Genomic DNA, 17183 nt, shown 5'->3' on the forward strand with positions numbered 1-17183 from the left:
GTAATAAGGGGCCCAAAGTGTGCCTAGAAAATATCCCCCCCCACCATTACACCCCCACCACCAGCCTGAACCGGTGATACCCCATCCCCCACACCATTACACCCCCCACCACCAGACTGTACCGGTGATATCCCATCCCCCACACCATTACACCCCCACCACCAGCCTGAACCGGTGATACCCCATCCCCCACACCATTCACCCCCACCACCAGCCTGAACCGGTGATACCCCATCCCCCACACCATTACACCCCCACCACCAGTCTGAACCGGTGATACCCCATCCCCCACACCATTACACCCCCACCACCAGCCTGAACCGGTGATATCCCATCCTCCCACACCATTACACCCCCACCACCAGCCTGAACCGGTGATACCCCATCCCCCACACCATTACACCCCCACCACCAGCCTGAACCGGTGATATCCCATCCCCCACACCATTACACCCCCATCACCAGCCTGAACCAGTGACACAAGGCAGGATGGATCCGTGCGCCAAATTCTGACCCCACCATCTGAATGCTGCAGCTGAAATCCAGACTCATCAGACCAGACAGCGTTTTTCCAGATCTTCTACTGTCCAATTTCCGTGATCCTGTGCCAATTGTAGCCTCAGTTTTCTGTTCTTAGCTGATAGGAGTGGCACCCGGTGTGCTCTTCTGCTGCTGTAGCCCATCTGCTTCAAGATTGGATGTGTTGTGTGAGATGGTATTCTGCATACCTTGGGTGTAACGAGTGGTTATTTGAGTTACTGTTGCCTTTCTATCTAGCCCTACTTACTCTCCCCAGAAAATATCTGCCTTTCTCATTGTATATGTATGATACATTATTAATAGGCCTAATATTGGTTCCACAAAAATAAATATCTGCCTTTCTCATTACCTGGTGCATTTATCTTTTTGGTTCTGCCCCAAAAAATGGCTGCTTTCTTAATGTCTATGTGTGGTACATTAACAACAGGCCCAGTGTTGGCTTTGCCCAACAAATGGTTTCCTTTCTCCCTGTAGATGTGTTGTACATGAGGATGGGGACAATTTTATTCTGCCCGATGCCTCCATGCAAAAGCTGCAGGTGAGTAAATGATAAGCCATATACTGTACATACATATGGGTCAAGTCATCAATGGTCTAGTCTCAAAATTGGATTTTCCCAGTGTTGGTTCTGCACATAAAATGGCGTCCTTTCTCCCTGTAGATGTATTTTACATTAAGGATGGGCCCAATATTGTTCTGCCCAATGCCGCCATGCAAAGGCTACAGGCAAGTAAATGATAAGTCCCATACGGAGTCAACCTAAAAAGATTTATTTGTGCATTGTACTTGAAGGTCAAGCCATCAAGTCTCAAAATGTGCTTTTCCCAGCATTGGCTTTGTCCAGAAAATGGCTTCCTTTTCACTGTATATGTGTTATACATTAAGGATAGGTTCAAAATAGTTAGGCCCAAAGCCTCTGTGCAAAGATAAGCTCCGTAATTGGTCAACCTAAGAAAGTCCCTTGTTCATTGTACATATGGGTCAAGCCATCAATGGTCCAGTCTTAAAATGGGCTTTGACCAGAACATGGCTTCCTTCTCACTGTATATGTGTTGTACATTAAGGGTAGGCCCAGAATTGTTCTGCCCAATGCCTCCATGCAAGGGCTACAGGCAGAAAAAGATAAGCCCCATACATACATATGGATCAAGCCATTAATGATCCAGTTCCAAAATTGGCTCTGCCCTGTGTTGGCTTTGCAGAGAAAATGGCTTCCATCACACTGTATAAGTGTTGTACATTAGGGTCAGGTTCAGTATTGTTAGGCCCAAAACCTCCATGCAAAGGATACAGGTAGCTAAATGATAAGCCCCATAACAAGTCAGTCTAAAAGGATTCCTTTGTCCCTCATATATTTGGGTGAAGCCATCAATGGTCCAGTCGCAAAATTGGTCCAGTCGCAAGATATGCCCCATACATATATATAGGTCTTGCCCACTGTTGGCTTTGGCCAGAAGATGGGCAGGTAAATGGTCAGTCCCATGACAGGTCAACCAAAAAGAGGCCTTTGTCCATCATTCATATGGGTCAAGCCATCAATGGACCAAGTCCCAAATTGGGATTTGCCTACTGTTGGCTTTGCCCAGAAGATTAGCAGGTAAATGATAAGCCACATAACAGGTCAACCAGATAGACGCCTTTGTCCATCGTACATATGGGTTGGGCCACCAACAGACCTAGTCCTGATATGGCTGCTTCTGTCGCCCCTATTACAGCTGTCATTCTCTTTAGAACATAATCAGAATACATTTGTGGGAAGATCTGAAATCTTCTTCAGGCCAAACAGAAAGGAACAAAAATGTTTCTCATGAAGACACACGTCAAGTTCCCACCCCGGGCTATTAAATAATCTAAGAAAAGTTTCTATAGATGAGTCAGATTTGTGAACTTGTAACCTTTAGCCGGCTGTCTCAGCATATTAAATGTGTCTTTGGAAAATAACATACAGTTGAGAACAAAGCACCCAGCTGGTCTTGAATTTCCAGTAAGGCGGTGTGCTTACAGACCTGGCCGCTGGCCAATACCCCCGACCCTAGTGGGTTACGAGGGGAGAGTGCACACAACCATGAGATCATACCATTAAAAGGCCAAAGGCCACAAGTGCTGCTCACTTGTCACTGTATTGTTCTTTGATGAATGGTTGTGTGGAACCAAAACGACTTGTTTGGTGACTGTCTCCTGCATTGTACTCCTGGGAAACTGTCATCCCCGGGACTGGCCGACGACGTCTGAAGTTACAGGGGCAAGTTTAGACTTGTGCAATGGACTGCCCATTAAGGCCATGTGACCATGCACAATTGTGTGCAACTTCCCACAATTTTAATCTAATTCTAAAAAGAAGGCGAGCGTTCACCGCGCACATTCGCCAGATTATTTTCTGTGCTCAAAACTGCAAAAAGAAAAAAAAAATTGTGGAAAGAACTGATTTTAGCCAAAAGTTACTTTTTCCAATGAGCACCATGATCTTGTATGAGATGGTTGCATGAGATGATTGCATGAGATGGTTGCATGAGATGGCTACATGAGATGGCTGCATGAGATGATTGCATGAGATGGTTGCATGAGATGGTTGCATGAGATGGTTGCATGGGATGGTTGTATGAGATGGTTGCATGAGATGGTTGCATGGGATGGTTGTATGAGATGGTTGCACGAGATGGTTGCACGAGATGGTTGCACGAGATGGTTGCATGAGATGGTTGCACGAGATGGTTGCATGAGATGGTTGTATGTGATGGTTGCATGAGATGGTTGCATGAGATGGTTGCACGAGATGGTTGCACAAGATGGTTGCACAAGATGGTTGCACGAGATGATTGCACGAGATGATTGCATGAGATGGTTGCATGAGATGGTTGTATGAGATGGTTGCATGAGATGGTTGTATGGGATGGTTGCACGAGATGGTTGTATGAGATGGTTGTATGAGATGGTTGCACAAGATGGTTGCACAAGATGGTTGCATGAGATGGTTGCATGAGATGGTTATATGAGATGGTTGTATGGGATGGTTGTATGAGATGGTTATATGAGATGGTTGCACGAGATGGTTGTATGAGATGGTTGTATGAGATGGTTGTCTGCTGCAAACAGAGCGTGTCGGCTTGTATTTAAAGTGGCCGCTCTGCGCTCTGCGCAAGGAGCCCCGTATCTCCGGAACTATAGATGTAAGTAGTGGGGCAGGTCTTCAGCCACCTACTCCCTAAATTTGGGGTCTCTGTGACCCCAAGTCGCCAAGCTACGACCCTCGAAGCTTGATCGTTTATTTTGGGGGGTTTGGTATTTATTTCTTTTTTTTAATGTTCATGGCAGATGAGGCTCTGCCTCACCTGCCTCCCCTGACTGCACATCCCTGTAGATGTAGGTGAGGTGAGTGTCTCTAGATGTGACACCTGATTTGGCGATCATCCTGTGTCTGTGCTGCCAGTAAACAGTCCTGGCTGAACATCGGTAAAAAGGAAAAAATGAATTAGACAATTGAAGACTTTTTGTTTGATTGATTAATCTGAGCAGACAACATGTGCAGTGCATCCTATATGTACAGTGCATCCGGAAAGTATTCACAGCGCTTCACTTTTTACACATTTTGTTATGTTACAGCCCTTATTCCAAAATGGATTAAAGTGATTGTAAACCCTCATTTTTTTTTTTTTTTAAATAACAAACCTATCATACTTACCTCCACTGTGCAGTTCGTTTTGCACAGAGTGGCCCCGATCCTCCTCTTCTGGGGTCCACGGGCGGCGCTATCAGCTCCTCCCCGCATCGTATAACCCTCTAGGAGAAGCCGACGCCCGGGTCATTGGATTTGGTTGACAGCAGTGGGAGCCAATGGCTGCGCTGCTATCAATCTATCCAGTGAAGAGCCGAGAACCCCAGGCAGAGAGGTCCAGCGTGTCTCTGCCAAGGGATCGAAGGGCTCAGGTGAGTAAAACGAGGGGGCTGGGGGGGGGGTGTGTCACTGTCAGAAGTTTTTTCACCTAAGGTGAAAAAAACACGAGGGTTTACAACCCCTTTAAATTCATTATTTTTCTCAAAATTCTACAAACAATGCCCCATAAAGACAATGCAAAGGAAGTTTGAGTTCTTTGCAAATTTATTAAAAATCGAAAAAAATCCCATGTACAGTACATACAGTAAGTGTTCACAGCCTTTGCTCAATACTTTGGTGAAGCTCCTTTGGCACCAATTACAGCCTCAATTCTTTTTTGAGTATGATTCTACAAGCTTGGCACACCTATTCTCAGGCAGTTTCTCCCATTCTTCTTTGCAGGACCTCTCAAGCTTCATCAGGTTGGATGGGGAGCGTCGCATTTTCAGATCTCTCCAGAGATATTCACAGGGGTCAAGTCTGGGCTCTGGCTCGGCCACTTGAGTTGTTCCATAGCCACTCCTGTGTTATCTTGTCTGTGTGCTTAGGGTCGTTGTCCTGTTGGAAGTCTGAAGTCCAGAACGCTCTGGAGAAGGTTTTCATTAGGGATGTCTCTGTACATTGCTGCTTTCATCGTTCCCTCGATCCTGACTAGTCTCCCAGTTCCTGCCGCTGAAAAATATCCCCACAGCATGATGCTGCCACCACCATGCTTCACTGTAGGGTTGGTATTGGCCAGGTGATGAGTGGTGCCTGGTTTCCTCCAGACATGACGCTTGCCATGCAGGCCAACAAGTTCAATCATTGTTTCATCAGACATTGTTTCTCATGGTCTGAGAGTCCTTCAGGTGCAAACTCCAGGCGGGCTGCCATGTGCCTTTTACTGAAGAGTGGCTTCCGTCTGGCCACTCTACCATACAGGCCTAATTGGTGGAGTGCTGCAGAGATGGTTCTTCTTCTGGAAGATTCTCCCCTCTCCACAGAGAAACGATGGAGCTCTGTCAGAGTGACCATCGGGTTCTTGGTCACCTCCCTGACTAAGGCCCTTCTCTCCCGATCGCTCAGTTTGGCCGGGTGGCCCTCTCTAGGAAGAGTCCTGGTGGTTCCAATCTTCTTCCATTTACGGATGATGGAGGCCACTTTGCTCATTGGGACCTTCAATGCTGCAGAAATTTTTCTGTACCCTTCCCCCGATCTGTGCCTCCATACAATCATATCTCGGAGGTCTACAGACAATTCCTTGGACTTCATGGCTTGGTTTGTGCTCTGACATGCACTGTTACCCGTGGGACCTTATATAGACAGGTGTGTGTGTCGTTCCAAATCATGTCCAATCAACTGAATTTACCACAGGTGGACTCCAATCACGTTGTAGAAACATCTCAAGGATGATCAGTGGAAACAGGAGGCCCCTGAGCTCAATTTTAAGTTGTCATGGCAAAGGCTTTGAATACTTATGTACATGGGATTTTTTTGTTTTTTATTTTTATTAAATTTGCAAAGATTTCAAACAAACTTCTTTCACGTTGTCATTATGAGGGATTGTTTGTAGAATTTTGAGGAAAATAATGAATTTAATCCATCTTGGAATAAGGCTGTAACATAACAAAATGAGTACTTTCCGGATGCACTGTATGCAAATATTGACTTTCAGAAAGCCTGTATTTGCATAGGGTTCTTCCAGAGGCTCCACAGGTGCTTTGTACAGGAATGGTTAGGGCTTGTTCACACTTGCGGTATGTATTCAGGTTCCTCTTCAGAGAGCATTTTACAGTCAGTGAGGAGTTGTATTGTCTCCTTACTGCCTACTTTAACCCCATGGACCTTGCACTGGCGTGCTGCAACCACGTGCTTTGCCCACGGTTATAGGGTGCTTGCAGATTGGCCCCATGCACATTCAAGTGGGTTGCATTCGGTGGGCACTCTAGGTGGTATAATTCCTGCCACGAAGCAAAGCATTACAGCTGCGGCATGTGTACACTCCCCGGCCGCTGTCTCTGTTGCTAAAGGGGGGTAACGGTTGAGGACGCGGTAAAACCACCACTCAACCATTGGATTTTACTGCCCCACCAATGCTAGAGCAGACGAGCCCTTAAGCTGGCCTCACGCCCAGTGCCGGGACAAGGCAATCTAGAGCCCATGGCGAACATACCAAACTACGCCCCCCCCCCCCCCCCAAGATGTATGAACATTATGTGTTGGCAAAAATCCCCTCCCCCCAAAAAAATTTGAGCACTCTGGAGAAGGTTTTCGTCCATGATATCCCTGTACTTGGCTACTTGGCCGCATTCATCTTTCCCTCGATTGCAACCAGTCGTCCTGTCCCTGCAGCTGAAAAACACCCCCACAGCATGATGCTGCCACCACCATGCTTCACTGTTGGGACTGTATTGGACAGGTGATGAGCAGTGCCTGGTTTTCTCCACACATACCGCTTAGAATTAAGGCCAAAAAGTTCTATTTTGGTCTCATCAGACCAGAGAATCTTATTTCTCACCATCTTGGAGTCCTTCAGGTGTTTTTTTTAGCAAACTCCATGCGGGCTTTCATGTGTCTTGCACTGAGGAGAGGCTTCCGTCAGGCCACTCTGCCATAAAGCCCCGACTGGGGGAGGGCTGCAGTGATGGTTGACTTTCTACAACTTTCTCCCATCTCCCAACTGCATCTCTGGAGCTCAGCCACAGTGATCTTTGGGTTCTTCTTTACCTCTCTCACCAAGGCTCTTCTCCCCGATAGCTCAGTTTGGCCGGACGGCCAGCTCTAGGAAGGGTTCTGGTCGTCCCAAACGTCTTCCATTTAAGGATTATGGAGGCCACTGTGCTCTTAGGAACCTTAAGTGCAGCAGAAATTTTTTGTAACCTTGGCCAGATCTGTGCCTTGCCACAATTCTGTCTCTGAGCTCTTCAGGCAGTTCCTTTGACCTCATGATTCTCATTTGCTCTGACATGCACTGTGAGCTGTAAGGTCTTATATAGACAGGTGTGTGGCTTTCCTAATCAAGTCCAATCAGTATAATCAAACACAGCTGGACTCAAATGAAGGTGTAGAACCATCTCAAGGATGATCAGAAGAAATGGACAGCACCTGAGTTATATATATGAGTGTCACAGCAAAGGGTCTGAATACTTAGGACCATGTGATATTTCCGTTTTTCTTTTTTAATAAATCTGCAAAAATGTCAACAATTCTGTGTTTTTCTGTCAATATGGGGTGCTGTGTGTACAATATGGGGTGCTGTGTGTACAATATGGGGTGTTGTGTGTACAATATGGGGTGCTGTGTGTACAATATGGGGTGCTGTGTGTACAATATGGGGGGCTGTGTGTACAATATGGGATGCTGTGTGTACAATATGGGGTGCTGTGTGTACAATATGGGGGGCTGTGTGTACAATATGGGGGGCTGTGTGTACAATATGGGGGGCTGTGTGTACAATATGGGGTGCTGTGTGTACAATATGGGGTGCTGTGTGTACAATATGGGGTGCTGTGTGTACAATATGGGGTGCTGTGTGTACAATATGGGATGCTGTGTGTACAATATGGGGTGCTGTGTGTACAATATGGGATGCTGTGTGTACAATATGGGATGCTGTGTGTACAATATGGGGTGCTGTGTGTACAATATGGGGGGCTGTGTGTACAATATGGGGTGCTGTGTGTACAATATGGGGTGCTGTGTGTACAATATGGGGTGCTGTATGTACATTAATGAGGAAAAAAATGAACTTAAATGATTTTAGCAAATGGCTACAATATAACAAAGAGTGAAAAATTTAAGGGGGTCTGAATACTTTCCGTCCCCACGGTATGTTTTTGGTTGTAACATGACCAAATGTGGAAAATGTCACGGGGTATGAATACTTTTTCCAGGCGCTGTAGGTAGGTGCGTTGTCATACTTCAATATGCATCTTCTTAGTGAGTCCACATGCGTTTTGACAGCCATTGGCCAAGCCTTGTTAATACCTGTTGCCAACGTATCAAAATGCATTTCGATACATTGCCATTGACAACGCACTAAAATGCAGGATAAGCAAACGCCTCCTTTGTTTCAAAACGCACAAAATGCATTTCAGCCCGTCCGATCGCATGTATTAAAATACAGCAGTGTAAATGGGGCCCCTAAACACCAAACTTTCTGCTTATCACCTGAGACGTCGCTTCCTACCCCCCCCCCCCCAGGCCATTGTTCTTGTGTTACAACAACAGGTCAGCTTTTGTCATCCTGCCCCCCCCCCCCCCACTCCCCCAGCAGGTAGCAAACGCTGTGGGTGGGGCTTTCCCAGGTCTTGTGGCCTCCCCCCCCCCCCCCTGTATGATGAGTCTGTGTCCTTTGTACAGCACACACTCCTGACAGCTGAAGGGAAGGGATGGGTGGAGGGGGGGGGGGGGGGGTTCCGTTCACAGGCATGAATGAATGTGTCTGTTTGTCCAGCGCCCTCTGTGATTGGTCAGCCAGTGTGGGAAACTCAGAGCTCACAGACACTCATACATTGATATGCAGATCGTGTGCTATAAATACAGCCGGGACACCACGCCGCCAACAGATCGCCGCGCGGTGACCAGGATTAGTGATCATGGCTGTCAATGCCGCTACCTGCCTGATCTCCCCGGAGTATTCCGAACACAAGCTCACCACCAAGGAGAAGAATAGGGTACGTTATTATTATTATTATTAGTATTAGTAGTAGTAGTAGTAGTAGTAGTATTAATAATATTAGCATTATTATTTATATTATTATTATCATTAGTGGTAGTAAGAATAATATTAGTGTTATTATTACTATTACTATTATTATTATTAGTAGTAGTAGTATTAATCATATTAGCATTATTATTTATATTATTATTTTAGTTATCAGTATTATTAATAATATTATTATTATTATTAGTAGTAGTAGTAGTAGTAGCAGTAGTATTAATAATATTAGCATTATAATTTATATTATTATTATCATTAGTGGTAGTAATAGTATTAGTATTATTATTACTATTATTATTAGTAGTAGTATTAATCATATTGGCATTATTATTTATATTATTATTATAGTTATCAGTATTATTGATAATAATATTAGTATTATTATTATTAGTAGCAGTAGTAGTAGTATTAATAATAATAGCATTATTATTTATATTATTATTATCATTAGTGTTAGTAATAATAATATTAGTATTATTATTTTTATTATTACTATTATTATTATTACTAGTAGTAGTAGTAGTAGTAGTATTAATATTATTATTAGTAGTAGTATTAATATTATTATTATTAGTAGTAGTAGTAGTATTACTGTATTTTTATGTATTACAGACATTTATATAGCGCTGATAATTTATGCAGCACTTTACATATTGTATATTCACATCAGTCCCTGCCTGAGCTATCTCCATAGACTACAAAACACCTCCCCCTGTTATAGAGAAGAAGGGGAGGAGTTATGTAGCCCTAACACACTCCCTGTCCTATGGTAACAATGCTGCTCAGTAGAGTTGTCACCCTAGGACAGGAAGTGAGTTTCAGGCCAGATCACCAGGATAAAATAAAAGGGGGGGGGGGGGGGGATGAAAAATATAAAAACGAATGCAGCCACCACATAAGCCGCAATACTATTATTTTTTGTTCTTGGGTTTAGATGCACTTTAAAACTATTATTATGAAAAGCATTTATAAAACCAAAAAGATTTGAGACCTGAAAGCTAAATAGAAACAATAAACTTGTTTTCATATATATATGTATATATACACACACACAATAAACAAGTTAATAAACAATATATAATAACAATAAACAAGTTCATTAACAATATATAACAATAAACAAGCCTCTTGTTTCCATTTTGCATTTGGGTCCCAAATTTTTTTGGTTTTAAAAATGTTTTTCCTTTTTTAATTAAATAATTAAGAAAAAAAATGTAATTAAAAAATATATATACTTTGTTTTTATTGTGTATTTGGTGATCTTTTTTTTCCTCTCCGTTTTGTTGCCGCAGAGTTTAAATTTTTTTTTTTTTTTTTTTTAATGTTTTAGTTGAAAATGTATTTACTTTTTAAATCCATGTTACAGATAAGGAAGCCAGCGGTGGAGAAGATGCGCAGAGATCGCATTAACAGCAGCATCAATCAGCTGCGCAAAATTTTGGAGCAAGAGTTCCAGCTGCTGCAACCGGATTCCAAGCCTGAGAAGGCCGACGTGCTGGAAATCGCTGTGCAGTTCCTGCGGCAGACGATGGGCAGAGACAGCGATGGTAAGACATTGTTTTATGTATTTATTTATTTAACAGAAATAAGTTTATTCACATAATAAACAGTATAACATGACAGATCACAGTCAGTACTTTACAATAAAGATTCCATTGAGGAGGGTTGGTTTACAAAGGACATTGTTTTATTTTTTATAGCTCTATTTTATATTCAACTTTGTATCATCTACTACAACTCAGACTGCTGTATAGTAGACTGAAGGCAATAAGTGTGACAGACAGACAGACAGACAGACAGACAGACAGCGCCCTCGTGTGGCCAAAAGATATGAATACAGCTAACCGAGGAATATAAAGTATAACTTTGTATATAACTATATTAACCATTGTGTTCATCCATCCGGCCCTCTATACATCTATCTCTCTATGTATGTATGTATGTATGTATATATATATATATATATATATATATATATACATACATACATATATATATATATATATATATATACATACATACATACATACATACATACATATATATATATATATATATATATATATATATATATATATATATATACATACATACATACATACATAGAGAGGTAGATGTACAGAGGGCCGGATGGATGGACAGACGGACATATGGATAGAGGGAGGGATGGACAGATAGATATATGGATGGATTGATGAACAGGGGGGCGGATGAATGAATGGGTGCTTGGATAGATGGATGAGTGAGTAGATGGGTGGATGGATGGATAGATGGACATATGGAGGGAGGGATGGACACATAGATATATGGATGGATTGATGAATAGGGGGGTGGATGGATGGATACATGGATGGATGGACGGACAGATGGACAGAGAGGGAGGGAGCAAGCGAGTGAAGGACAGACAAATGGAGAGATTGAAGAATAGGGGGGCAGATGAATGGATGGATGCTTGGATAGATAAATGGATGGATGGATGGATGGATGGGTGGATGGATGGATGGATGGATGCTTGGATAGATAAATGGATGGATGGATGCTTGGATAGATAAATGGATGGATGGATGGATGGATGAGTGGATGGGTGGATGGATGGATGGACGGACAGATGGACATATAGAGGGAGGGAGCGAGCGAGTGAAGGACAGACAAATGGGTATATGGAGAGATTGAAGAATAGGGGGTGGATGAATGGATGGACACTTGGATAGATAAATGGATGGATGGATGGATGAGTGGATGGATGGATGGACATATTGAGGGAGCGAGTGAAGGAAGGACAGACACATGGGTATACAGATGGATTGATGAATGGAGGGAGGGATGGGTTGATGGGCAGAAGGATAGATGGGCAGACAGGTGAATATAAAGATGTAGATAGGGATAGATGAATGGATGGTGGGCTATAGATAGATAGATAGATAGATAGATAGATAGATAGATAGATAGATAGATAGATAGATAGATAGATAGATAGATAGATAGAGTGATGGATGTTTGTTCAGACAGACATATGGATAGAGGGAGGTATGGATGGACAGATGGATATATGGATTAATTGGGGGGGGGGGGTGACTGGATGGATGGATGGATGGACTGTTGGGCAGATAGGGGGGGGGGGAGCAAGTAAAGGAAGGACAGATAAATAGAGGAAACTAAGGACTGAAGGATAGATGGGCAGACAGGTGAATAAAAAGATGTAGATAGGGATAGATGAATGGATAGTGGGCTATAAATAGAGAAAAGACAGACAGACCATATAGACAGATGGAAATATAGATATAGGGAGTGAAGGAAGGGCAGACAGATGGATCTATGGATGGACTGAAGAATAGAAAGAGGGGGAGATGGGTGGATGGATTGAAGGATAGATTGGCGGACAGGTGAATAGAAAGATGGATGGACATATGGATAGAGGAGGGAAATAAGGGAAGGAATGAGAGATAGATAGATAGATAGATAGATAGATAGATAGATAGATAGATAGATAGATAGATAGATAGATAGATAGATAGATAGATAGATAGATAGATAGATAGATAGATAGATAGATAGATAGATAGATAGATAATAGTATTTAGAGGCCCCTACTCCCAGAAGACTGATAAACCTGCACAGATGACTGCTCCACCCCGGATCTCAGCGTAGAATACTAATCTGACTTCCACCCATTTTAAAAAAATGAAATGACATGAAAGTAAACAAGTCACAATTTAGAGAAGAGCTGATAATCTGGTAGAAAACCAGAAGTCAGACTGGTGGGATCCCTATGGCATGTGTCCTCCAACACCATTTGGTAAAGCCAATGGCCAATGACCCCCCATGTTCCGCTGGTCGTTCTTTCATGTTTTGAATATCATTCTGTAATCTGTATTGCGCACAGAGAAGTCACAAGTCTCCTCTCCTGTTAATTGTTCCAGGTGGCAAACCATTCCCAAGAACAGAGCAGAAGCAATTCAGACAAGGCTACTCGAAGTGTCTGCACGAGACCCTGTCCTATCTCACCATCCATCGTGTTGAGGAGGAGGCCCAGATCAGACTACTGAACCACTTCCACCGACTGGAGACACCCCGAGATCCCAGTCACCTCCAGGCCTCCTCTCAGCCCTCCATCCAACAGGCAAAGCACCAACCCCCAACCGGCAGCTTCAAGCCTTTGTGGAGACCATGGTAGAGGAGCTGGACCATCCCCATGTCATATCACATTGATAGGACTTTATGAGTGACTGTAAACCCAGGAGGACGCAGAGATTGCTGCAATCTAAAGTCTTTCCTTTTCCCTCTTGTATTTCCCTAGTGGAAGGTGATCTGATGGAGATCAATGTCTGCTTCATAATGAAGAATGTATCATGCACTTATAGGATGGGACAATCCATTATAAAAAAAAAAAACATTTCTGACCTCCTTCTGAAAATGCTAATTGCCTGTCTGTCTCTGATCTCCACATTCTCTGGTCTGACCCAAGCATGCAGAAAATGGCATTACAATTCCTGATTCCCACTTACGAGGTGACCGACTCAGAAAGCATGGGGGGCCCCATTTACATTTGTGCGTTGCTTCGATGTCCGTGCGTTAAGGCGCGTTATGTTACATGTTAATGTGCGTTGCGTTGGCAGCCCATTGAAACTAATAGGCTGCCAGTGCTGACCACTCCTCCTGGCTGTCATGCTCATTCACCATCTTCATACTTGAAGTCGCTGACCCGGGATAAGTATGCCAGCCCGGTCCTCCAATTCCATCTTTTAAGGGTAGAGACAGCCAGGCAACTGGTATGAGGATCAGAGGGGGCTCACCTTAATATATCTGTCATGACAGGTCCTCTTTAAGGCTAGGTTCACATCTATGCGGTTGCGGTTGATGCGGTTCTCCGGTGCATTTTTAAACCTGCATTTTTTATGCAGTTTGCGTTTTTTCTCTTTAACAAATTGTGAATAGCTGGTTGTTAAGGAGTGGGCAGCCACCACGTTCTTAACAACTGATGAGTCATCAGCTGTCAGCGGGCTTCCCCGCTGACAGTTGAATGTAAAAAGAAAAAATAAGAAAAAAAATAGCATGTGGTCCCCCCCCAAGTCCCTGTCCCTTTCTTGAAGGGCCTTGTATGGATTAGGGGGGGACCCCATGCCCTTTTTTTTTTTTTTTTTACATTTTGGCATGGGGTTCCCCTTAAATTCCATACTAGACCCGAAGGCCCTGATATGGATTGGGGAGGACCCCACGCCATTTTTTTTTTTCTTTGCCGCCAATTTTTTTTTTACATTCAGCTGTCAGTGGGGAACCCTGCTGACAGCTGATGACTCATCGGTTGTTAAGGATGCGGCGGCCGCCTGCTCCTTAACAATCGGCTAGTCACAGTTTGTTAAACAGAGAAAATAAATGCAAAACGCATCAAAAATGCAACATTTTGTTTTTCTTGCGGGTCTGTTACGCGCAAAACGCAATCTGCTGCAGGGAAAAAAGTCCCTGACCCTTTCCAGAAACGCAGAGGCTGAAAAACACATAGATGTGAACCAGTCTCGTAGGAAACCATGTTAAATGGACTGTAGTGCGTTTCTGCAAAAGGCACTAAAAAACCGCATAGGTTGTGAATCTAGACTTAAGGCTCATTTTCAGGACTGGTATAAAGAGAAGGCCTTGTCCGAGGTCTCCGTGTCCTCTTCTATGGTAGAATATGACTGTCTGCTCTTCGTCTTAGATAGTCAGCCCACCATGTCAAATCCTTGTAACCCAGAGCAGCCAATAAATTGTGTTTCCAAAATATCTCTCAACCCCGACATTTAGTTATTATGGACGGCCAATATGGTCGCCCACCAAGGATGTCAGTGCCTTAGGAAATCTTTTGGTTTCTGTACTGTACCTTATTGCACAATGGTACTGTGTGGAGGAACCTTTGTATTGTAGGTTCTTATCTACAATATTTGTGGAGTTTATACAGAAATGTTACATTGTTATCTGTACAATAAAAAATGGTTTGAGTTAAATGTCTTCTCTTTGGTTTCTAAACATGCACTGTATGTGCAGGACTGGATCGGGGGAATTGATGCCCTAAGCACCACCCAACAATGGAGTCTATGAGGCTCATATACCTGCTGAGAGGTGACAGTAGATAAGCTCAGTGGAAGTCTATGGGGCTGTAATGCTCCTGTGGAGCCAGGAGGGGGAGAACTTGAGGCCACTGCTCTTGGTGAATATAGATCTGAATGGGGTGGGATTGGTTAGCTCAGGGCACAGGGGCAAAAATGAGAAGGAAACTTTGTTTTTGAGTGCACTTATCCTGGGTATTATAGCTAGGGGAGAAGTCTAGGTGCCCTAAGCACGTGTTTATTTTGATTGATGGTTAATCCAATCCTGAGTATGTGTTTGTGTGTTTGCTTAGCTCGCCCTTCTTCCACCAGGGTTCCTCCAAGGTTGGTAAGGGTTCCTTGAGCAGTGAATAGTGACAGATCGACCTTCCACCTGACAGTCTCTGCTACGAGCTAGTTTCCTCCTACTGACCACCAATGTAAAGAGGGTCGTTCTTCCAGTGACCATCATTGTAAAGAGTACCAATTTTCCACTGGCCACCAATGTAAAGGGAGCCCTACTCTCACTTACCTCCAATGTAAGCAGATATTACTTCACTGACTACCAATGAGAATGTGGCATTTCTCCACTAGCCACCAATGTAAGGGACATTCTTCTCCCAGTGGCCACTAATGTAAAGGGAGCTTCTTTCACTGACCAGCAATGTATAGGGGGGGGTGCTTCTCTCACTGATCACCAATGTATAGGGGGGCTTCTCTCACTGATCACCAATGTATAGGGGGGCTTCTCTCACTGATCACCAATGTATAGGGGGCTTCTCTCACTGATCACCAATGTCTAGGGGGGCTTCTCTCAATGATCACCAATGTATAGGGGGCTTCTCTCAATGATCACCAATATATAGTGGGCTTCTCTCACTGATCACCAATGTATAGGGGGCTTCTCTCACTGATCACCAATGTATAGGGGGCTTCTCTCAATGATCACCAAAGTATAGGGGGCTTCTCTCACTGATAACCAAAGCATGGGGAGCTTCTCTCACTGATCACCAATGTATAGGGGGCTTCTCTCAATGATCACAAATGTATAGGGGGCTTCTCTCACTGATCACCAATGTATAGGGGGGCTTCTCTCACTGATAACCAAAGCATGGGGGGCTACTCTCACTGATCACCAATGTATAGTGGGGCTTCTCTCACTGATCACCAATGTATAGGGGGGCTTCTCTCACTGATCACCAATGTATAGGGGGGCTTCTCTCACTGATCACCAATGTATAGGGGGGCTTCTCTTGCTGATCAACAATGTATAGGGGGGCTTCTCTCACTCATCACCAATGTATAGGGGGGCTTCTCTCACTGATCACCAATGTATAGGGGGGCTTCTCTCGCTGATCACCAATGTATAGGGGGGCTTCTCTCGCTGATGACCAATGTATAGGGGGGCTTCTCTCGCTGATCACCAATGTATAGGGGGCTTCTCTCAATGATCACCAATGTATAGGGGGCTTCTCTCACTGATCACCAATGTATAGGGGGGCTTCTCTCACTGATCACCAATGTATAGGGGGGCTTCTCTCAATGATCACCAATGTATAGGGGGCTTCTCTCAATGATCACCAATGTATAGTGGGCTTCTCTCACTGATCACCAATGTATAGGGGGCTTCTCTCAATGATCACCAAAGTATAGGGGGCTTCTCTCACTGATAACCAAAGCATGGGGAGCTTCTCTCACTGATCACCAATGTATAGGGGGCTTCTCTCAATGATCACAAATGTATAGGGGGCTTCTCTCACTGATCACCAAAGCATGGGGGGCTACTCTCACTGATCACCAATGTATAGGGGGGCTTCTCTCACTGATCACCAATGTATAGGGGGGCTTCTCTCGCTGATCACCAATGTATAGGGGGGCTGCTCTCACTGATAACCAAAGCATGGGGGGCTACTCTCACTGATCACCAATGTATAGGGGGCTTCTCTCACTGATCACCAATGTATAGGGGGGCTTCTCTCACTGATCACCAATGTATAAGGGGGCTTCTCTC

General features: G+C 44.0%; 1 protein-coding gene across 1 annotated transcript; it reads left to right on the forward strand.

The window, feature by feature from the left end:
- Nucleotides 1-8875: 8875 nt before the first annotated feature.
- On the forward strand, nt 8876-15048 carry LOC141111381 (transcription factor HES-5-like). The gene is made up of 3 exons (XM_073603635.1): nt 8876-9066; nt 10480-10660; nt 13034-15048. Exons 1-3 carry the CDS (start codon nt 8989-8991, stop codon nt 13285-13287), a joined length of 513 nt encoding a protein of 170 aa, XP_073459736.1. The 5' UTR covers nt 8876-8988; the 3' UTR covers nt 13288-15048.
- Nucleotides 15049-17183: the final 2135 nt, after the last annotated feature.

The sequence above is a fragment of the Aquarana catesbeiana genome, linkage group LG10 (assembly GCF_042186555.1).
Source record: "Aquarana catesbeiana isolate 2022-GZ linkage group LG10, ASM4218655v1, whole genome shotgun sequence".
Lineage (NCBI taxonomy): Eukaryota > Metazoa > Chordata > Amphibia > Anura > Ranidae > Aquarana > Aquarana catesbeiana.